The sequence below is a fragment of the Rana temporaria genome, chromosome 3, assembly GCF_905171775.1.
Source record: "Rana temporaria chromosome 3, aRanTem1.1, whole genome shotgun sequence".
NCBI classification, from domain to species: Eukaryota; Metazoa; Chordata; class Amphibia; order Anura; family Ranidae; genus Rana; species Rana temporaria.
Window position 1 is genome coordinate 484,858,193 of NC_053491.1, and position 23,489 is coordinate 484,881,681.

The window sequence follows — 23,489 nt, forward strand, 5'->3', positions numbered from 1 at the left end:
TTCCCCCTCATATATCGGAGGGGTTTTAATGGTTTGTAGGAAATATAGAGTGCCCTTCTTATATGGGGCAGCCATGTTTATTCACACACTGCTCCCCCTCATATATTGGGGTCCCCTTCTCCATGGTGTTGTTTGGTTGCCATGACAATACAAAATGTCCTCCCTGTATATCGGGGGTCCTTCCCTCTTCATATGTCGGAGGGGCGTCTGGTTTTATGGTTTGTAGGACATATAGTGTGCCCTTCATACATGGGGCAGCCATGTTTATTCACACACTGGTCCCCCTCATATATTGGGGTCCCCTTCTCCATGCTGACGTGTCTGTTCACATTTATTGCCCCCTCTCCGCCATGTTTTTCTCTCATTGATCCCCTTTATATACGGGGGTCCCCTTCAGCCATGTTTTTCACACACTGATCACCCTCGGTACAGGATGGAGCCGGGCCCGGTCATATCTGGCCCTCAGTCGGACGTGTCCTGGGCTCAGACATGGCCGTCCTCCCCCTCCATTCTGTCTCTAAGGGGAACGGGAATGGGCTCTCCTTCCTGGAGGGAATAGCGCTAGCGGGCGGGGTCTCTTGTCGTCGCGCAGCCAATAAGCCGCCCGGAAACGCAGAGCGACGTGCCGGCTAGCCTATCCTACTCCGGGCGCGAGTGACTGCCAGGCGGCTCGACCAATGAGCGGGCAAGGTGCTTGGCGGGCTTGGTCTCTGCAGTAAGGGAGTCACGTGCGCTCGGCCGACCAATGAGTTACGTCTTCGTGGGGGGATGGTGGTCGAAGAAAAGGCTGCTTCGCCATCCGGGGGCGTATCCCTTCTCCACCGAGGACCGGCCAATGGCGTTCCGAGCCGGTCGGCCGCCGGTTTGAGTGGCGTGCTCGCTGCCCAATCGGGGAGGAGGAGCGCTGAGAAGCACGTCCTACGTCGCAGTGAACCGGCGAATGGGAGCGCGACTGGGCGTGGCTCCCAGGTGGGTATATAATAGGCGGTCACCGGCAACGAAGAAGCTTCCGCTCTGAGGATGTCTGCGAGTTACGATAACCGGTGAGTGCAAGGGGGAATGATGGCGGCGGGCCCGGGGGCCCTAAGAGGGCATACACGGGGGTTGGCGGGACACAGGGAGCGGGGTGAGAATTAATCTGAGGAGTCTTCTTCGGAATTCTTCTCTCTCCTTCCCCGACCTTCATATCACCCGGGAGGGGGACCCCACCTTATTATACGGGGGGGGCTCTCCGTACCGCGGTCTCCCCACCCCCTCTTTTCCGGGGTCTGATGGCGGCCTCCGCCCGGCGCACGTGGGCGCTCCGACACCGAGCGTGGGGGAAGGGGGGAATAGAGAGACAAGATGGCCGCCGGGATGGGGGAGGGGGAAACTTTCCTCTAAAATGGCGGACACTTCCGGTGCTGCACGTGGACCGGGGGAGGAATCCGGTATACATCAGAGGACTACAACCCCCAGCATGGTCCTTATATACAGTACTGAGGACTACGACTGCCAGCATGGACCGTTTTATAGTATGGGGTACTGCAACCCCCAACATGGCCCTCTAGGGGGCGACATAGAGCAATGAGGACGGGACTGCCAGCATGGTCCTCTATAGAGGGCGGTGTATGAGGACTACAACCCCCAGCATGGTCCTTATATACAGTACTGAGGACTACGACTGCCAGCATGGTCCTAGAGAGGGCGGTGTATGGAGGACTACAACCCCCAGCATGTCCCTGTACTGAGGACTACAACCCCCAGCATATCCTTATACACAGTACTGAGGACTATGACCGCCAGCATGGCCCTATAGAGGGCGGTGTATGGACTACAACCCCCAGCATGTCCCTATACACAGTACTGAGGACTATGACTGCCAGCATGGCCCTATAGAGGGCGGTGTATGGACTACAACCCCCAGCATGTCCCTATACACAGTACTGAGGACTATGACTGCCAGCATGGCCCTATAGATGGTGGTGTATGGAGGACTACTACCCCCAGCATGGTCTTTATATATAGTACTGAGGACTACGACTGCCAGCCTGTTCTATATTTTGGGGTACTGCAACCCCCAACATGGCTCTCTAGGGGGCGACCTAGAGCAATGAGGACGTGACTGCCAGCATGGCCCTCTATAGAGGGCGGTGTCTGGAGGACTACAACCCCCAGCATGGCCCTATAGGGGGCAATATAGAGTAATGAGCACAATGATTGCTGGCATGGATGGTTCTGTATTATAGGGGACTACAACCTCCAACATGGTCCTATAGAGGGCGACATGCAGTGCTGAGGACTGCAACCCCCAGCATGGCCCTATATATGTATAGGCCTTATGTGTAGTATACAGAGGACTGCAGTATATAGCACTACAACCCCCAGCATGGCCCTATATATGTATAGCAATGAGAGTAGTATACAGAGGACTGTAACCCTCAGCATGGCTGATTCTATATTATGGGGCACTACAACCCCCAGCTTCACTGATTCGTTTTGTGGACTACAACCCCCAGTATGGCACCATAGGGGTAGTATATAGCACTACAACTCCCAGCTTCACTGGTTTATGTGGACTACAACCCCCAGCATGGCCCAATAGAGGGATGATGTATGGCACTGAGGAATACTACAACCCTAAGCGTGGGGGACTGCAACTCCCAGTGTGACTTATTGTCTATGGGATTACAATTCCCAGTGAGGACTACAGCTCCCAGCATGATCGTTTGCTGGTCACTCCGTGTTTAGTCCTGAGCAGTATAACTCCCAGCACGGGAAGACTACAACTCTGAGCCTGGCCCTGTAGTGGGCATTATTTAGTACTGAGGCCCTATGGGTTGGTGGACTACCACTCCCAGCATGAGAGGGGGGGTTGATTGGGTAAAATTTCTGATATTTCATTGTGGAGGTTTATGGACTACAACTCAGGATGGTTTATATAAATCTCTGATAATTGGACATGCAGTTCTAACTATGGTCTGGGGAGGGGTTTATGTAGAACTACTACTCTCAGTATGGTCTGGATGGTGAGTGGTCCCGTTGGGTTATGGGGGGGGGTCACATTCCTTCCCAGGTGATGAGACGCATTGTTCTCCATTCTGAGGTACTACAACTCCCATCACTAAGGGTGGACCCTCCCAGGGTTATGCAATGTGTACTCTTTTGTTTGTTGCCAGAGACTACAACCCCCAGCATGGCCTGGAGGATTTGAGTAATGAGTCTCTACATAGCTTATGGAATGTAATCTGCTTTTTAGATGGTGGATATCTCTGGGGAGGTTCTACCATCCCCCGGGGGGTTGTGGAATGTGTGGTCTGTAGATGTCATGGGTTGGGGCTGGTGGTGGGTCACATGACTCCTGGCTCTTTCCAGTCCCCGATGGTTCTGGATGTTCGGTGTCAGTCCTGCACGGGTTACACAATGTGCATTCGTCAGCGGTATGACTAAGCTGGGGGATGGGTTATCACTGGGCTCCAGCCGGGGGAGGGTGGGGGTCCTGTGCAACCCTGGCGTGTCTCAGGTATCCGCCCAATGTTCTCAGCCTATGTGACGTCACGGCTGTCATACATTCCCGGGGCCGCTCCGCCCCTGGAAAATGTCCCCGTCGATTAACTCCTCGTGTGCTGTCGGCCTGAGATGAATCTACGTCATTGAGGCTTTCCACTACTACCGGGCCCCGGTATCGGATCCCAGGAAGGCCGTACAGGGCCACCAATCCCCAAAAGGTCCTTGATGGGATCCCAGGCTGTGCACTGCCATGGGGCCCTGGATTAGATCTCAGAATACACAGCTTTGTGTACAGTGGCCCTATGTTTCTGGTGGTCATGGCCTTGTAGAGCAGTTTCTCGAACCTACCTCAGATCACAAATGGGCCACGTCTTCCAAAATTCTACCACAGGTCAACCTGTATTGCCCCCGTAATTCCATGAAGATCTGGTTGACTTGAGAAATTTCCATAAATTTATGATGTGTCGTCCGATTTGAGACTTTGCATTTTTAAGGTATGGCTGTTTTGGCCATCTTGTCCTTATCTACTGTCAGCCCTTTATCACTCGTAGTAACTGTATATCCCATCACATAATGCCATGGTCTCCTCAAATCTAGACTTTCAGGAGATGTAGGTCCAGATCTAGTGCTAGGCTTTGGCCTAGCATGAAGAATTTAGTCTTAATGGTTTTTATTGTAGGACAATGATGGTGAACCTCGGCACCCCAGATGTTTTGGAACTACATTTCCCGTGATTTTCATGCACTCTACAGTGTAGTTGACCATCATGGGAAATGTAGTTCCAAAACATCTGGGGTGCCGAGGTTCACCATCACTGTTCTAGGATAAAAACTCCTGCAGTTCCACCTTTAAAGTGGACCTGTTCTAAAAACGTCATTGGGATCTGAAGGTTGCTGTCCCATCAGCTGCCTTATTCATTTCTGCTTAGATTGTGTGGCCAGGCAGAGGGCAAACCTACATCTTGGGTGAGATTTGGGTTTCTCTGTAGGTTTAGTGGTGACTGGTACACTTGGGGTTTCTTCATAGGTTCGGTGGTGGCTGGTTCTCTATGGGTTCCTGTGTGGTTCTCTTCAGGTCCTATGGGTTCAGTGGTGGCTGGTTCTCTTTGGGTTCTCTTTGGGTCCTTCTATGGGTTCAGTGGTGGCTGGTTCTGTGGTTTTCTTCATAGGGTCAGTGGTGACGGGTTCTTTCAGAGCTGGTGTATTTCCCACCCTTCTCCCCTGTCACTGGGCAAGGGCACATCACGTGATGTGTATCTTATATCTGACAGGGGCAGAATAAATCCCATATTCATCCCAGCACAGCTGTGTGGTCACTGTCAGCTGGTTCATGCTATGGGGACAAACCTTACTGGGGGACGTTCTTTGGGTTCCTTCAGAAGTCTGTGTTAATTTGAGGTTTCATTGATGGCTGGTTCTCTTTGGGATCCTTCATGGGTTCCGTGGTGACTGGTTATTTGGGTTCTTGTATGGGGGTCAGTGGTGACTGGCTTTTTGGGTTCTTGTATGGGGTTCAGTGGTGACTGGCTCTTTGGGTACTTGTATGGGGTTCAGTGGTGACTGGCTCTTTGGGTTCTTGTATGGGGTTCAGTGGTGACTGGCTCTTTGGGTTCTTGTATGGGGTTCAGTGGTGACTGGTTATTTGGGTTCTTGTATGGGGTTCAGTGGTGACTGGTTATTTGGGTTCTTGTATGGGGTTCAGTGGTGACTGGTTATTTGGGTTCTTGTATGGGGGTTCAGTGGTGGTTGGTTCTCTGGGTTTCTTGGGGTCAGTGGTGACAGGTTCTTTTAGTGAGCCCCAGCTCTTTGACCGGTGATCCTGACACTGGTCGGTCATGTGGGTGGGGCCATGTAGGGTTCCCCCAGGCTGACCTTGTTGGAGAGCACTGTAGGGGGACTTTTGAGCTCACATCATTGTGGGTGGGGAAGACCCCAATAGGCTTCACAGATTTTACAATTTCTGTACTGTTACTGGTCAGAGGTGTCATAGCCGTCATCTTGTCATGAAGTCTTCTCATACATAGGATGTGCCTTTAATTATTTTTTTTTTTTTTTTTTATAGAGAAAGATCTAGAGACAATGGGCCCGAAGGTATGGAGCCCGATGGTATCATTGAGGTAAGTGGTACTCTTGTCTTACACTTTATTTTTTGGGGAAATGTTTATTTTAGTAGTAAGTACATCTTCTGGCGTCATGCCCTCCACCTAATGGTATTTCATTTGGGACACAAGTCATAATTAAAGACGTTCTTAGAGTTCCATACTGCAAAGCCTATTATTGGTGAACTTATATGATGGGAGGGAACTTTACTTTGTAATTAATCATCATGTTTACTGGTGTTGGATGTTTGTGGTAGTAGTCACCTCCTGAAATCCTGTGACTGAATGAGGGCCCATTCACACCAAACAAAGGCAAATGCCGACACAAAGTATATGAGGGGATCTGTGCCCTGTTTCTAGTAAAGGGTGATGCAGTTATGATGGTGGCCCACTGTAGTTGTGGTGCCTTGTCTTTTTCATAGGTTAAGTGGGCACTTGTTCTTTGGGTTCCTTCAGAAGTCTAGTGGTATCCAGGGGCTGGCATATTTCCCACCCCCGTCACTGGGCAAGGGCGCATCACATGATGTGTGTCTTATATCTGACGGGGGCAGAGTGAATCCCATATTCATCCCAGCACAGCTGTGTGGTCACTGTCGACTGGTTCATGCTATGGGGACAAACCTTACTGGGGGAGTTCCTTCAGAAGTCTAGTGGTGACTTGGTTGGGTTAGGGGCCTAAGATTGTGGGGTTAGTGATGGGACTGCCAGCTTAAACCCTTCTGTTTTCTTCACAGAGTAACTGGAATGAGGTGGTGGACAGTTTCGACGATATGGCACTGTCAGAGTCTCTCCTGAGAGGCATTTACGCCTATGGTTTTGAGAAACCGTCTGCTATCCAACAGCGAGCTATTCTACCTTGTATCAAGGGTAAGTGGACCTCCCCATGTTGTCTTTATCATTCTACAGAACTATCCCATAGAACTCTTATGGTCAGCTCCATTGTGCAGCGCGCTGTCCTCTCCAGGGTGGGGTGGTTATGTGAGTGGTCTGCATGAGGTTTCTGGTGGGATGCAGCTCTCTACTGAAGGGTAGAGCTGAGTTTTGGGGGTTGCATGCAGTCCAGGTCTGTTTGGGTTTCCTCTATGTCCCCTGTCTTGGGTTGGCACAGGACACTTGGGTTATGTCCCCCTGGGCTTGGTGCCTCATGCAGAGTACCCATATGGTTTGGTCATGCCATTGGCACAGGTTGGCATAGTTCCAGTAGTGGGCACAAAGTATAGGCTGCTCTAATGATGATATCCCATGCGTGTCATCTGAAGCCCATGTCTCCCTCTTGCGGCAGCTCTCTGGTCAGCGTCTTGCCGGCCGGAACAGTCTGCCCTAGAGGAGTCTGGGAAATGATCACACCATTTTGTCTGAAAGCAGCCTTTGTATCCATGGAATCTCTGCTCGCCATTAGAGGGGGCCCCTTTTAATGTGCTCTTGTCTTGCGTCCTCCCTGGGCGTGACATGGCACACTTGGGTTTCATTAGAACAAATGACGGAGTCTGGGCAGTGTAGGGGGATCTGCCACTCAAATACAGAGGTTTTCCTTGCTGGCTCTCTAACATTTCTCCCAGCCATTCTTCACTCTAGAGTTGTCATTCCTTTTGGCCCCCATGTATAGTTTCTGGCCATTCCTAGATATATGAAGGGAGGTCAGGTTAAACGTGTTGGTTAGTGCAGCCGTAGTAAGCTTGCGGTCTCTCTGCAGGTTATGATGTCATCGCTCAGGCTCAGTCTGGAACTGGGAAAACAGCCACATTTGCCATTTCCATCCTCCAGCAAGTTGAGCTGGATATGAAGGCCACCCAAGCCCTAGTCTTGGCCCCAACCCGAGAGTTGGCCCAACAGGTGAGTACAGAGTGATGTGTGTGGATGGGACTCCTCCTGGTGGGGATGGTACTCTTGTGTGAATGGGGGGCATTGCCTCCTGTTGGTGAGAAGACTGGTGTGATTTGGATGGTTTATACTTGGTGAGTTGTAGGGACTCCTGTTGGCGCAGTGAGGTGTGTGGATGAGGTGGGTGCACTTGGTCTGAGCTCTAAGTGGTCCTTTTACATCAAAGGGGCTTAGCGGTCCCTTAGAAAAGATTAAAAGCAGCCTACAGCACCACCTACTGGCTCAAACCAAAATTACAACTATTAATAGTGTTCATGGATTTAGTTGACATCTTTGCCTGTTTCTTTCAGATCCAGAAGGTGGTGATGGCGCTGGGAGACTACATGGGCGCCGGGTGTCACGCCTGTATTGGCGGCACCAACGTGCGAGCAGAGGTACAGAAGCTTCAATCGGAAGCTCCACACATAGTGGTCGGCACTCCAGGGAGAGTATTCGACATGTTGAACAGGCGATACCTGTGTAAGTATCTGACCAGGGACTGGCGTATTTCCCATCCTCCCCCTGTCACTGGGCAAGGGCGCATCACGTGATGTGTGTCTTATATCTGACGGGGGCAGAGTGACCCCCATATTCATCCCAGCACAGCTGTGTGGTCACTGTCAGCTGGTTCATGCTATGGGGACAAGCCTTACTGGGGGGGTTCTAGGGAATGCTGATGGCGCTGCCCCCTTAGTTCTGCTTGTTGGGAGGTGTATGGTGACTTCTGACATTTGTATAACCCACATTGTGTTTCCTTTCCAGCTCCCAAATACATAAAGATGTTTGTCCTGGACGAGGCCGATGAAATGTTGAGCCGAGGGTTCAAGGACCAGATCTACGATATTTTCCAGAAGCTGAGCAGTAACGCTCAGGTAAGAGGAGACTGCTGTGAATTTGTACTGATTTTGGGGTATCATAATGCCTAGGAGGGGTGGAAGATTGACCTTTAGATATGCCCATCAGAACCTCATGCACTTTACCCATATGGGTTGGTCAAGTCTGCCATTGGCACAGGTTGGAGTAGTGGGCACAACATATAGGCTGCTCTAATGATGATATCCCATGCGTGTCATCTGAAGCCCATGTCTTCCTCTTGCGGCAGCTCTCTGGTCAGCGTCTTGCCGGCCGGAACAGTCTGCCCTAGAGGAGTCTGGGAAATGATCACACCACTTTGTCTGAAAGCAACCTTTGTATCATCCATGGAATCTCTGCTCTCCATTGGAGGGGCCTCTTTTAATTTGTTCTTGTCTTTGTTCTAGGTGGTGCTGCTCTCGGCCACCATGCCCTCTGATGTGTTGGAGGTGACAAAGAAGTTCATGAGGGACCCAATCCGTATCCTGGTGAAGAAGGAAGAGCTGACTCTGGAGGGTATCCGGCAGTTCTACATCAATGTGGAGCGTGAGGTGGGTGTCGCCCTAGCAATAACTCCTCCCCCTTCCCTGTCACTGGGCAAGGATGCGTCACCTGATGGCGTATATTCTTATATCTGACAGGGGTATATAATACAACCCCCATATTCATCCCAGCGCAGCCGCTCAGTCACTGTCAGCTGGTTCATGCTATGGGGACAGATCTTCACTTTGGCCCTTGCCTTGTACCTCAGTTGTGTTTTGTATGATCCTCAATTGGTCTGTCTTGTGTTTTTTTCCAGGAGTGGAAGTTGGACACTCTCTGCGATCTCTACGAGACACTCACTATCACACAGGCCGTCATCTTTATAAACACCCGCCGGAAGGTCGACTGGCTGACGGAGAAGATGCACGCAAGAGACTTCACTGTCTCCGCTCTGGTGAGTCTTCCGATATGTTCTAACGTCTCCCCAGATCACTGGGCAAGGACACGTCACGTGGCGTGTAGTCTTATATCTGACTGGGGTATAGAGTCCACCCATGTTCATCCCAGTACAGCTCTTGTGACTGTCCGCTGGTTCATGCCATGGGGACATGAATGACATCAGCCGGGTGTGGGTTCTAATCTATCGCTCTTTCATTTCCAGCACGGCGACATGGACCAGAAGGAGAGAGACGTCATTATGAGGGAGTTCCGATCCGGATCCAGTCGTGTCCTCATTACTACAGATCTGCTGGTGAGTGACTACAGCCTATCCATTCGCTAGAGACCAGTGACATCACTAAGAATGCAGCCTATCCATTCGCTAGAGACCAGTGACATCACTAAGAATGCAGCCTATCCATTCGCTAGAGACCAGTGACGTCACTAAGAATGCAGCCAATCCAGTGACATCACAGTGCAGCCTATCCATTTACTAGAGCAGTGACATCACGCATGCCCTTTTTCTCCTGTACTTCTGATTGGACTGCTGAGTTGACCCCTTTGTTTCCTCCATGCAGGCTCGAGGAATTGATGTCCAGCAGGTCTCCCTGGTCATTAACTATGACTTGCCAACAAACAGAGAAAACTATATTCACAGGTAAGTTGCCATCCATGATGTATGTTGTACCCAGGAGCACCCTCTCTGCCCAGCCTCCATGCTGGATGCGGACAGTAGTCTCTTGGGAGATAATTCCAGACCATGCTCCACCGCGATTAACGCTGTACAGTCGCGTTTCGCAACTTAAACATGGCCTACACCACCAACTATGAGCCTTGATGTAGTCTTCTCTCTCGGTCTTTTCTCTCTTCTTGCTCGCTCTCTTCTCGCTCGCTCTCTGCTCGCTCGCTCTCTTCTCGGTCTTTTCTCTCTTCTCTCGGTCTTTTCTCTCTTCTCGCTCGCTCTCTTCTCTCCTCGCTTTCTCGCTTGCTCTCTGCTCGCTCTCTTCTCTCCTCGCTTTCTCGCTTGCTCTCTGCTCGCTCTTCTCTTGGTCTTTTTCCCCTCGTATACGGTCTCATCTTATGTTCTCCTTCTTCTCTCAGGATCGGCAGAGGTGGCCGTTTCGGTAGGAAAGGTGTCGCCATCAACATGGTGACCGAGGAAGACAAGCGCACCCTGAAGGACATTGAGACTTTTTACAACACAACTGTTGAAGAGATGCCGATGAACGTGGCGGATCTCATCTGAGCTCCCCCACGAGAGATTTAACGAAAAAAAAACAAAAAAATAGTATAACTGAAAATACAAAAAACACCTTTCTGTCTAAGGCGGGCCCCCCCCAGGGGTCCCCGGGCAGGGAGGAGGCATACAGCTTTCTATTAAGCCCCACGTTTGGGCTTCCCCCATTCCCTTCCCCCACCCCTGTATGACTTTAAATGATTTATATTACTTTTTTGTTTTTTTTCAAATAAATGTTATTTTGAGGTATTGTGACCGTAAAACATTTGTTTGTGTTTCTTCTGTAAACTGAACACTAACCCCCGCCCCCCCTCCTCTGTAACCCCCAAAAGTTTCCCCCACCAAATCAGTGGACCAAAAACAATCGTTACCCATTCCCCCTCCTCCTCCAATCAGGCTGCTATCAATTCGGACTTCAAAAATTTATTTTTTCAAAAATTTTCCCCCAAAATACTATAAATTGTCGCCATTTTTCTTTGCTTTTTCTGTATAGTATTTATTAAATAAAAACATTTTTTTTTGCAACTTAGTTTGTCTCTTTTTGCTTGTCCCCCCAACCCTGTCATCCCTGATTGCCTCCCCCACCCTCTCTAAACTAAGCAGCAGCCCCTCTTCCTCCTACCCTCCCCCCACCTCCTTGTAGGGCTGGTTTTGGTGGGAAATGCTTCATTATATTGCAGACAAATGTTGATCAATGTGTTTTTTCCAAACTAACATCGCCCTCTAGTGGTCTTGTATTTTGGAGCTGCAAACCTTCAGCTGCTGTGATAAAATTGCAGGATAAGCCACCTAGAGCTTAATTTGTGACCCGAAGGTGTAATGCTGTGCAGTTAACATGGGAAGTATGCAAGGGTGCACCATGTGACCTGCTCTACCTATAGGCACCTTAAGAGGCGTGGCCACTGATGTGTAAGCCATCAGAAATGGGAGGTCTTTAATATCTTGACACCCATAATGACTATACACAGAGGCAAAAGTTTGGGGTTTTAACACACAGGCATCAGTATCCGGCCAATGTTCCTGTGCAGAGTGCGCTCCCCTTGGTCCGCAGTAGTGGATGCTGACTTCTGATCATGTGACAGCCAGTCAGAGGTCAAATGATCACCAATCCTTTTCACCGTAAATGTACGGCAAGGCTGGGCAACGTACATGTGACCGGCCACCTTTCAGCTGTTGGGCACTCGTGGGGGGGACCCTGTCAACCTGTGCTGTAATTTTACACCATTAGGGATTGGTGATGGCGGGTTTCGGTTGAGCGATTAGATGGCGGGTTTCGGTTGAGCGATTAGATGGCGGGTTTCGGTTGAGGGATTAGATGGCGGGTTGAGGGATTAGATGGCGGTTTTCGGTTGAGGGATTAGATGGCGGTTTTCGGTTGAGGGATTAGATGGTGGTTTTCGGTTGAGGGATTAGATGGTGGTTTTCGGTTGAGGGATTAGATGGTGGTTTTCGGTTGAGGGATTAGATGGTGGTTTTCGGTTGAGGGATTAGATGGTGGTTTTCGGTTGAGGGATTAGATGGTGGGTTTGGGTTGAGGGATTAGATGGCGGGTTTCGGTTGAGGGATTAGATTTTGGTTGAGGCATTAGATGGCGGGTTGAGGCATTAGATGGCGGGTTGAGGGATTAGATGGCGGGTTGAGGGATTAGATTTCGGTTGAGGGATTAGATTTCGGTTGAGGGATTAGATGGCGGTTTTCGGTTGAGGGATTAGATGGTGGGTTTGGGTTGAGGGATTAGATGGCGGGTTTGGGTTGAGGGATTAGATGGCGGGTTTGGGTTGAGGGATTAGATGGCGGGTTTGGGTTGAGGGATTAGATGGCGGTTTTCGGTTGAGGGATTAGATGGCGGGTTTCGGTTGAGGGATTAGATGGCGGGTTTCGGTTGAGGGATTAGATGGCGGGTTGAGGGATTAGATGGCGGGTTTCGGTTGAGGGATTAGATGGTGGGTTTCGGTTGAGGGATTAGATGGCGGGTTTCGGTTGAGGGATTAGATGGCGGGTTTCGGTTGAGGGATTAGATGGTGAGTTTCGGTTGAGGGATTAGATGGTGGGTTTCGGTTGAGGGATTAGATGGCGGCTTGAGGGATTAGATGGCGGGTTGAGGGATTAGATGGCGGGTTGAGGGATTAGATGGCGGGTTGAGGGATTAGATGGCGGGTTGAGGGATTAGATGGCGGGTTGAGGGATTAGATGTCTGGTTGGTGGGTTTCGGGATTAGATGTCTGGTTTCGGCCAAGGATTGTATAGATGGCTGATCGGCAGGTTTCGGCCAGGGATTGTATAGATGGCTGATCGGCAGGTTTCGGCCAAAATCGGCTTTGTCTACAAAAAAACAGGAAGCTGGCTGTTCTACCTGAACAGCGGGGAGAAAAAACAGCCAGATTAAAAAGTGGCAGTTAACCCCCTTGATTGCTTCTAGATGTAATCACTCATCTCCTTCCCAGCCAGTGTGATTGGTACAATATTGGACTGGCCATAGAAAGCAAATTTCTTTCCTGTAACCGTTGTTTGCCAGAAAAACTTTGCTCCGCCCCCCAAATATATCAACCCAGACAGTGTAGGGGAATCACTCCTGCCGAGCCATAGTCTCCCAGCCGTCCCACCAGAAGACCAATTATTGCTTGAACCCAGATCGATGATGAAGCCCTTCAGGAACTGACAAGATTTGAACCATATATGGGGGCAAGCTGAATGTACCCCCATATATATTCAGCTTGCCCCATATGGTTTAACTCCTTGTTGGTTCCTGAGATTTGAACAGTCTGGCTGGCTTTACCACAATTAGATTCAGGGTGGGGGCAGAGGGTGCAATGTTTTACTGTATTGGGGGGGGGGGGGGGGTGCCTTCCTGTTTTATGCTTACTAAGTAGTGACAGCGGTTTTGACAAGTCGGTGACTGCTGGGCGTCGGACCTAAGCTTGCACATCATGGGGGGGCTGTGCAGTTTGGCATCTCTGCCCTGGGTGTTGGATGACCTTGTACCCGGCACAGTTAGTGATCCTCATAGCCAGTGTCAAATTGCCTGTCACTCTGTCCCACTAGAAGTTGCTGATCCCCCCCCCGAAATACAGTATAGCATCTAGCTGCACACATTCCTGTGTATATTTATATCCCATAGTGTGTAGACACCAGAACTGTCACACAAACCAATTATACGCTTGGTATCTGATCAAAAAATATGTAACCGAATACTTCTTGGCCTAAATTTATCAAATTTTATTGGCTATATTTTAAAATTGCTGAATACTTTTGGGTTTTTGTTTAGGTAATAAACCCAGTGATTTATCAAATGTCACAAGTGTAAAAAAAAAACTAGCAATACACACCAAACTGAGCATGTGCAGAGTCCCTCCTAGCCTCTGTTCTGTCGAATTTGGGACAGTGGAAGAATGGGAGGATCAGAGAAGACAGGTTCAAAAAGTCTTATTTTTTTTTTCTCTTCCCTTTATGGACGGACACGGCAGCTTTTGACCTTGGGGTATTATCCTCCCCTTTAGGAGATTGACTAGGCAGAAAAACAGCATGTTAAGTGTTAAAACACAGCAGATCCCTCATTCTCTGTTCTGCAGCCTCAGTTTTTTTTTTTTCTGCCTAGCAAGGAGATGACATGGCTCTTCTAGGCCCATGTGCTCTGGAGATTTTTTTTTTTCTCTCGCATATTTTTGTTTTTCCTGCATTTTTGGCTCCTGAGATCTACAATCAACTGCCGACAGGCTGGATCCTCGATCCTTAAAGTCCTCCCATGTTCGACCATCGAGCGTGTGCCGGCCTTTAGCTACGCGCTTGGCAGTCCACGACATGCCCCGTTGCTCCAGGGAACGGACGTTGGTTCTGTCCAGGATGCCTCCAGCCGGTGGTCGCAGGACGGGTAAGTAGCAGTCCCCTTGGCATGGTGGTGCGGCTGGTGCATTCCTGGGGAGGTCGATCGGGGGTCTGCCCTGCTTTCCTCTCTCCTTCCCCACATTCTGGGTGGTCGGCCGTAAGGTGGGGGGCGCCATCCTGTGGCTGCTGTCGGGGGTGCTGTATTGACTTTATTGCTGCCATGTTTGCGGGGGGGCTTGCCCGGGGTCCCGGGTGTTTACTGTGTGTTTTCTGCACTTTCGCGGCTGCCATTTTGCCATCGTCTGGCGCCTTTATTAACGTTCGGCGGCCGTTTTCTTGTAGCGTAGCGCGCATGCTGTTTTTGCATGTCTGTCATTTTGGATGGGGATTTTGCCTCTAGTGGCCAGAATAACGGCGTGAACGGCTCCAGCACACTTCCTAAGGGACGGCACAGCACGCGCAGCGCTCTGGGGCAGTCAGCAGCAGTACAGCCTGGTCGGGTGGTGAGTCCTGTTCTCTGCAGCGGCCGGGAGGGTGGCCTGTGGATCTTGCCTTGCAGTCCAAGGGTGGCTATTGGGTGGGTCTGCATGGCGTCCGAAACGGATGCTTCTCTCCCAGACATGCCGGATTTAACCCTTAGTGCCCCTGTTCCTGCGGCCTCTGTGGATGCTATGACGGCAGTCCTTGAGGCGTTTGTTGCCAGGATTGAAGAGGCGCGTGGCCAGAGGGGGGGGTAAATAGCGCCCTCTCCCCCCACCTAAAAAAGTGGACCTCTCCTCCGTCAGTGGACCCCCCCTGTGTCCAGGCTGAACAAGGCGACCACGTTGCCTGTGGAAGGGGCTCCCGCTTTTAAGGACCCCGCAGATAGGAGAGCGGAGGCTGTGGCCCGGTCAGCGGTGAGACCAGTCTTGGCCGGGGCTCTAGTGTCACAGACACTTACCGAACGGGCAAAGTTGTTCTTTCTGGGTTTGGAGGCGCATAATGCCCCTGAGGACTGTGTGGCGCTGGCCGACCAGTTGGTGCAGGGCCTAAAATTTGTCTGAGTCGACCCTGGATACGCTTCCTTTGCTCTCCAGGGCTTCGGCCTACGCGGTAGTGTTGTGCCGCCTTGTCTGGCTGAAGTGTTGGTCTGCGGACCAGTCTTCTAAAAAGGCCTTGGTGGACTTACCCTTCAAGGGTGAACAGCTTTTTGGGGAGTCTCTTGATGACATCATAAAAGATGCCACGGGGGTAAGAGCACTCTGCTCCCACAATCTGGTAAGGGTAAGGAGCCTTGCCATAGGCAGGGGCCCTCCTTTACCGCCCCAAGCATTTTTTTCAGGTAAGCGTTCCCAGGGCACTAAGGCGCCCGCTGAAGGGCAGAAGTGCCCCTGGTTCTGCAAGCCCAACAAGCCTGCGCAAAAGCCTGCTTCCGCATGAAGGTCTGCCCCCGCCCGTCTCTCGGGTGGGGGGCCGGCTTTGCGACTTCGCGGCTCGGTGGAGGTCTCTTCTTTCCGACCGGTGGGTTTGCAAAGTAGTTTCCTCAGGGTACAAGATAGACCGCCAAAGAGATTTTTTCCTTCCAACCTCCAGCTTCCTCCGGGAGGCCCTGTCAGGGGCTGTGCAGGATCTGCTGGTCAGAGGAGTGATTGTGCCGGTTCCCTCAATGGAATGGTTTCAGGGGTTTTACTCCAATCTGTTTGTAGTACCCAAGAAGGAAGGGGTCCGTCCAATCCTGGATCTCAAGGTCCTCAACTGTTTTGTCAAGGTGCAAAAGTTCAAGATGAAGTCAGTTCGCTCTGTAGTGGCGGCACTCCAGGGGGATTTTCTGGTGTCCTTGGATATCAAGGAAGCATACTTGCATATCCCCATATGCGCAAAGCACCAGAGATTTCTGCGCTTTGGCGCCACAGGTTTTCACCAAGGTGCTCTTTTCGATTCTGGCCCTGCTGAGGCAGCACGGGATTGCTATTGTAGGATACCTGGACGACCTTCTCCTGAGAGCTTCTTCAAGCTCAAAGTTAAAGGTGGATGTGTCTATCACCTGCCAGACCCTCCAGGAATTCGGTTGGCTGCTAAATGTCCAGAAGTCAGTGTTGGTACTGTCTCAGCGTCTGGAATACCTGGGGTTGGTCCTGGATTCCTCGGAGGCCAGAGTTTTCTTTCCAACGGAGAAACTACAGACACTGCAATCGGTGGTGCAGCGGTTGGCGACCCAGAAGTGGTCGTCGCTTCGCTTTTGCATGCGGTTCTGGGTCTGATGGTGGCCTCCTTCGAGGCGGTTCCGTATGCTCAATTCCACACTCGAGTGTTACAGAGAGAAATTCTGTCGCATTGGGACCTTCGTCTCTGGATTACCAAGTCCGGGTGAGTCGCCTGGTCAGGTCCTCCCTAGTGTGGTGGCTGACATCTCCGGTACTTCGGGCCGGGAAATCATTTCTGCCGTACCACTGGGCGGTGGTCACGACGGATGCCAGCCTCTCTGGCTGGGGGGGTGTCTGGGGTGTTCAGTCAGCCCAGGGACGCTGGACTCTGGAAGAGTCCCGTTTGCCAATCAATGTCCTGAAACTCTGGGCGATCAGGCTGTGCCTCTCCAAGTGGTCTCTGAGACTGCAGGGCCGCCCAGTCAGGATCCAGTCAGACAACACCACGGCTGTGGCGTATGTCAATCATCAAGGGGGCACACGGAGCTCGGCTGCAGCGGCGGAAGTCGCTCACATCCTCCAGTGGGCCGAAAAGTATGTTCCGGCTCTGTCAGGCCGTGTACATTCCGGGGGTACAGAACTGGCAGGCCGACTACCTAAGTCGCCAAACGCTAGACCAAGAAGAATGGTCGCTACACCCGGATGTGTTTCAGAGTCTGTGTCGAAAATGTGGCACTCCAGACGTGGATCTTCTGGCGTCCCGTCTCAACGGAAGGTGTCATGGTTCGTGGCCAGGTCAAGAGACCCAGCTATGACTAAGCATTAGTTGTTAATGCGAAACGCGTCAGATGTCTATCCCACTGTATGCTGTTGTGTGCTGTGCATTTTTTCCTTTTTACAATAAAGAGCACGTCTTTTTCAACAAGACTTTTTGGAGTGCGGCTGTCCATCCATTCTCCCACCTGCTCAAGAGACCCATGGGCGGACGCGTTAGTGGCGCCGTGGGGTCACTAACGCCTAATCTACGGCTTCCCTCCTCTGAAGCTTCTTCCTCGTCTGCTGCGCAGAGTGGAAGCCGAGGGGATTTCAACAATCCTGATTTCTCCGGATTGGCCTCGCCGTCCCTGGTACGCAGGTCTGGTGGCAGACGTTTCTTGGCGCCTGCCTCTGCGAGAGGATCTTCTGTCGCAGGGTCCTATCTTTCATCCTGCTTTACAGTCGTTGGCTTTAACGGCGTGGCTATTCAGAGCCAGGTGCTGAGGGATCGAGGCCTGTCGGACTCGGTGATCTCTACCATGCTGCGGGCGCGGAAGTCTACTTCCCAGAAGATTTACCATCGTACGTGGAAGGCTTACATCTCTATGTGTGAGGAGATGAATTGGAACCCCCGTACATACGTGATGTCCTGGATTCTGCTGTTCTTAAAGCGTGGAGTGGATCAGGCTCTTGCCTTAGTTACGATTAAGGGTCAGATTTCGGCCTTGGCTGTTTTCTTTCAGCGACCCTTGGCGGCGCACTCTCTGGTGTGTACGTTTGTGCAGGGGGTTCGACATGTTCCCTCCTGTGCGTCCTCCACTGCCTCCGTGGGACTTGAAATTAGTTCTCTCGGTGCTTCAAACGTCTCCGTTTGAGGACATTCAGAAAATCCCTTTATTGTCCCAGAAGGTGGTTTTTCTGGTGGCAATTTGATCGGTCAGACGGGTTTCTGAACTAGCGGCCTTGTCTTGCAAGGCTCATTACTTGGTCATCCATAGGGATAAGCTGGTGCTGCCGCTGCAGCCGTCTTTCCTTCCTAAGGTTGTTTCGGTTTTTCACATTAATGAGGACATTGTTCTTCCATCTTTATGTCCTCGGCCGAAGAACCCGAAGGAGGCCACGTTACATTCCTTGGACGTGGTTCGAGCCCTACTGGTGTACTTGTCTGCTACGGCTCCGTTTCGGTGGTTGGATTCACTGTTTGTGTCGGTGACTGGTCCTAAGAAGGTAGAAAATAAAAAGGTTAGCTTATATAAGGGGAAGAAAAAAAATTTCCTCTCCAAATATAGGGATTTTTACGTGAGGTGTGTTGCTCTTAGTATCGAAGGTAGGCGCACAAAACACGAGGTTTTTAGATATCAAAAATAATTTAATTATATAAATATAAAGTTTCACATTTCATAAAATAAGTTAGCAAAGTGAAATATACATGATCACGACCAAATTCACATGATTTATACAAAAAAGGAAATGAGGGTTATGATTAGAAGAAAAGCAGATGCGATATTGCCAACTAGTTTCGCACTAGATGTGCTTCATCAGGGCTTGCATGATACTTCTGTTCCTTAATTACATGTGATGGTCTGTGTATGACATAAAGATTCATCATTAATGCACAAAATTAAAAATGAAAGTATGAAATTTAATACTTTCATTTTTCATTTTTAATTTTGTGTCCTCTTCCTTAGGAGAGAAATAGATACAACGTACAAATACCTGTATCTCTTCCTCCTTAACTGTGGTGAACCCCCTCTATACATCTCATTGTCCGCACCTGCTAAAATCAAGTGGATCTGGCCTCCACTGATTGAAAGTGCAGCAGTCAATATCTCCTGTCCGCATCAGGTTCGCCTTCGCTATTTTCTTGGCAGCTCTTTTTGCTCTGCCAGGTTCTTTGAGCTTTTTAAACATAATTGGTAAGCGCACTATATTCTATTATTTGTACATGTGTTGAACACTCATTTACAAAGTTTAAAGATATTTAATTGATCATACCTGCATTAATGATGAATCTTTATGTCATACACAGACCATCACATGTAATTAAGGAACAGAAGTATCATGCAAGCCCTGATGAAGCACATCTAGTGCGAAACTAGTTGGCAATATCGCATCTGCTTTTCTTCTAATCATAACCCTCATTTCCTTTTTTGTATAAATCATGTGAATTTGGTCGTGATCATGTATATTTCACTTTGCTAACTTATTTTATGAAATGTGAAACTTTATATTTATATAATTAAATTATTTTTGATATCTAAAAACCTCGTGTTTTGTGCGCCTACCTTCGATACTAAGAGCAACACACCTCACGTAAAAATCCCTATATTTGGAGAGGAAATTTTTTTTCTTCCCCTTATATAAGCTAACCTTTTTATTTTCTACAATTTTGATGGGATTGTGAGTGACTGCTGCTCAAGAGGAAGTCATTCATTCACCTACATACTTGTTTCTCTGGTCCTAAGAAGGGTCTGGCGCTCTCGTCGGCCACCATTTCTAGGTGGATCAGACAGGTCGTGCTTCAGGCCTATGCCCTAAAGGGGCGGGCGCCCCCCTTCCCGGTTACGGCGCATTCGACCAGGGCGATTGGTGCCTCTTGGGCTTTCCGCCATCAAGCGTCTGTTTTACAGGTGTGTAAGGCAGCGACCTGGTCTTCAGTCCACACCTTCTCAAAATTTTACAAGGTGGATGTGAGTGCATCTTCGGATGCCTCCTTTGGCCACAAGGTTTTGCAGGCGGCTGTTTAAGGTTGAAGTTTCTCCGTTGAGGAACTCTGGTTTGTTTGGAGTGAAGTTTGGTTTGCTGTGTTTTTTCCCACCCCTCGATTTTTGACACTGCTTGGGGACGTCCCTAAGGTCAATTGCTGCTGTGTCCGTCTATGAACGGAAGAGAAAATAGGATTTTTGTACTCACCGTAAAATCCATTTTTTTGAGTTCATGGACGGACACAGCACCCACCCCTCCTTTGCTTGTTTACGAACTGAGGCTGCATGAGGCAGAGAGAGGGATGTACCTGGGGGATCCGCCCCCTGGGAGGTACTGTACTGGTGGAGTGTTTTTAACACTTAACGTGCTGTTTTCTGCCTAGTCAATCTCCTAAAAAGAAGGATAATACCCTAAGGTCAATTGCTGCTGTGTCCGTCCATGAACTCAGAGAAATGGATTTTACGGTGAGTACAAAAATCCTATTTTTCCTGTCAATGACACCAATGGTGGGACACTTTTCCTGTCAATGACACCAATGGTGGGACACTTTTCCTGTCAATGACACCAGCGGTGGGACACTTTTCCTCTCAATGACACCAATGGTGGGACACTTTTCCTCTCAATGACACCAACGGTGGGACACTTTTCCTCTCAATGACACCAAAGATGGGGCTCAGTTCTTCCCAATAAAAATTCTGGATGGAACCTCTGCGCACTGCTACACCCTTCCCAGCAAAATATGCAATGAAAAACAGGAATATTTAGTTCACATGCATTGCAATGCATGTTTTAAGCTGGCCAACTACATCAAAGTAATCCCTCTGTGGCCAGTCTCTACTCTGCCACTGCAAATACTAGGGTGGACACCATGCCAACATGGGGCATGAAGACCTAAGATGGGAAGAGCAACTGGTTGACCATATTTGAACCTAGTAACTCTCCCCCACATTGTGTCTTTATGCCCCATGTTGGCGTGGTGTCCACCATAGCATTTGCAGAGCAGAGTAGGGACTGGCCAGAAGAGGAATTACTCTGACGCAGTTGGCCGGCTTAAACGTGCATTGCAATACAGTGAAACCTTGGATTGCGAGTAACGCGGTTAACGAGCGTTTCGCAATATGAGCACTGTATTTCTAGAAATCGTAACGAGTGTTTCGCAACACGAGCAGGATTCTGAGGTGGGGGGGATCACAGCCGATCGTCGCCGTTTGGAAAGGCCCAAGGACAGTTCGACCGACCTCGGAAAGGCTCGTGAACGGGGCTTTCCAAGATCAGCCGAACTGTCCTCAGGCCTTTCTTGCCGCTTCTGAGGCTCTCCGGCGCCCCCCCCCCCCCCCCCACTGCCTCTGGCCGCATGAGGTATTGCATGCCATTAGCGGAACAAATTATTTTCGTTTTCATTGACTTCAATGGGGAAACTCGCTTTGATATGCGAGTACTTTGTATTACGCGATTCTCCTGGAACGGATTATGCTTGTAATCAAAGGCACTGTGTTTGTGAATGTTTTTCTTTGCATAGTTTGCTAGGTAGCAGAAGCAGCCCCCCTAATCCATGCGCCCGGCCCCTAATCTACATACTGGACGCATGGATTCCAATGTGTTTTTTTTTTTTGAAGCCCATGAGTAGAGCCCGAGGGGTGGCTCGGAGAGCAGAGTACTGCGCCCAAAGCCCACCAAGTTTTGTGACAATAGCAAATTTATATTCGCTATATTCTTCCTGATTCTCCACCCGGCCAATCAGGAAGCAGGTCCTGAGACTTAAGACCCATTTCCTGTTCTGCCGTGAGGAGAAGCAATGGCCCCGGAGCAGCGATGAACTGGCCATCGGGACTACCGGGAGATTCCCGGTTGGCCGATGGCTCAGTGGGTCGGTCGGAGGTCCGCGGCGATCTACCCGTCAATCGCCGGCAGCTGGCGCCTGACGGGTAGATTGAGATTTAGCGAGCATGCAGAGTAGCGCAGGAAGCGTGTGTAATATGTTCTCTCTCCTGTCACGGCACTCACGCTGCTCCCCGGACATCATCTGGGATGGACGAGAAGAGAGGAGGGGCCGCCGGGGAGCAGCGTGAGTGCCGCGACAGGAGAGAACATATTACACACGCTTCCTGCGCTACTCTGCATGCTGGCTGGTAAACAATGTGCTCTGTGCCTTGATGTGATGTGCCCTGTACGTGTTGTGCACTGTACCCCCCAATGTGTTGTGCCCTGGGCCAGTCTAGATGAAGTCCAGGGCCACATTTTTGTCCCAGTCCAGCCCTGCCCCGGAGCGAGGAGCAGCAACCCAACCCATCTGCCTCCTAACTTAAGGAGGACTCTGATCGGAGGTGTAGGAGGAGGAGGGGGATTGCTGCCTTCCCATCCGTCTCCCACAGGGGTGGCATTGGTTTGCCACTCCCCAAAACATTGAGGCACCAGCTGTCGCTGCTGGGAAAGGTGTAGCAGTGTTCAGAGGGTTCATCCAGAATTTGTAGTGTTAATATGTGATCACACCCCTTAAGAACCTGATAGTTCAAATACATGTACAAGCTGGGATTTAAACCCAGGTATATCTTTTCTCAGTTCTTCCCACTGACACCAACGATGGGGCACAGTTTCTCCCAATGACATCAATGATGGGGCACAGTTTCTCCCAATGACATCAATGATGGGGCACCGTTTCTTCCAATGATGGGGCACAGTTCCTCCCAACGATACCAACGATGGGACACAGTTTCTCCCAATGACACCAACGATGGGGCACAGTTCCTCTCAGTGACACCAACGATGGGGCACAGTTCCTCTCAGTGACACCAACGATGGGGCACAGTTCCTCCCAACGACACCAGCGATGGAGCATTGTTTACTCCCACTGATGCTGGGACATTTTCTACGTTGGGCTTGGTTCTGTTCTCACATGGCTCTTCAGATACTTCCATATCCCTTAGTCTCAGGTCCCTCTGGGGGGTGTCAGTGGCTTTGGGGGGTGTCAGTTGGACTGTTTTTTTTTTTTTTTACCTCCCTAAGATTTATGAATTTCTGTGTCACTCAATGGATAAAAGAGAAAAGGACTCACTGGCCCAGATTCAGGTAGAATGGAGCAATATTTGCGTGGGCAAAGAGCAAATATTTTTCTCTGCGCCCACGCAAATATTGCGTTTTGCCCGCGATTCACGGAGCAGTTGCTCCGTAAATTGCGCGGGCGATATGCTAAACAGCCGGGCGTAAGGCTGCCTAATGTAAATGATCCCGCCGGGGGCGGGAATCATTTAAATTAGGCGCGCTCCCGCGCCGAGCGAACAGCGCATGCTCCGTCGGGAAACTTTCCAGACGTGCATTGCGGCAAATGACGTCGCCAGGACGTCATTTGCTTCTAAGTGAACGTGAATGGCGTCCAGCGCCATTCACGGTTCACTTACGTAAACGACGTGAAATTTAAATTTCACGAGCAGGAAGCGCAGCTATACTTTAGCATTGGTTGCCCCTGCTATTAGCAGGAGCAGCCTTATGCTAAAGTCGCCGTAAACTCCGTACCTTGCGTGCGCAGGGCCCGCGCAACTTTTGTGAATCGGTGGTAGTATGCAATTTGCATACTATACGCCGATCACAATGGCCGCGCCCCCTAGCGGCCAACGCAAGAATGCAGCCT

At 50.3% G+C, this 23,489-nt stretch overlaps 1 protein-coding gene and 3 non-coding genes across 4 annotated transcripts; all 4 read left to right on the forward strand.

Annotated features, from left to right (window-relative positions):
• The first annotated feature begins 945 nt into the window (after positions 1–945).
• EIF4A1 (eukaryotic translation initiation factor 4A1) lies at positions 946–10,982 on the forward strand. The gene is made up of 11 exons (XM_040347071.1): positions 946–1,043; positions 5,551–5,605; positions 6,322–6,454; positions 7,281–7,420; positions 7,759–7,927; positions 8,210–8,319; positions 8,707–8,850; positions 9,099–9,236; positions 9,444–9,533; positions 9,799–9,878; positions 10,322–10,982. The coding sequence occupies exons 1-11, from the start codon at positions 1,021–1,023 to the stop codon at positions 10,464–10,466; spliced, it is 1,227 nt and encodes a 408-aa protein (XP_040203005.1). The 5' UTR covers positions 946–1,020; the 3' UTR covers positions 10,467–10,982.
• Positions 4,705–4,835, forward strand: LOC120934193. The gene has a single exon (XR_005748339.1). It is a non-coding gene; the product is annotated as a small nucleolar RNA SNORA48 (small nucleolar RNA).
• Positions 6,811–6,950, forward strand: LOC120934225. Its single transcript, XR_005748370.1, has one exon. It is a non-coding gene; the product is annotated as a small nucleolar RNA SNORD10 (small nucleolar RNA).
• LOC120934226 lies at positions 8,491–8,630 on the forward strand. The gene has a single exon (XR_005748371.1). It is a non-coding gene; the product is annotated as a small nucleolar RNA SNORD10 (small nucleolar RNA).
• Positions 10,983–23,489: the final 12,507 nt, after the last annotated feature.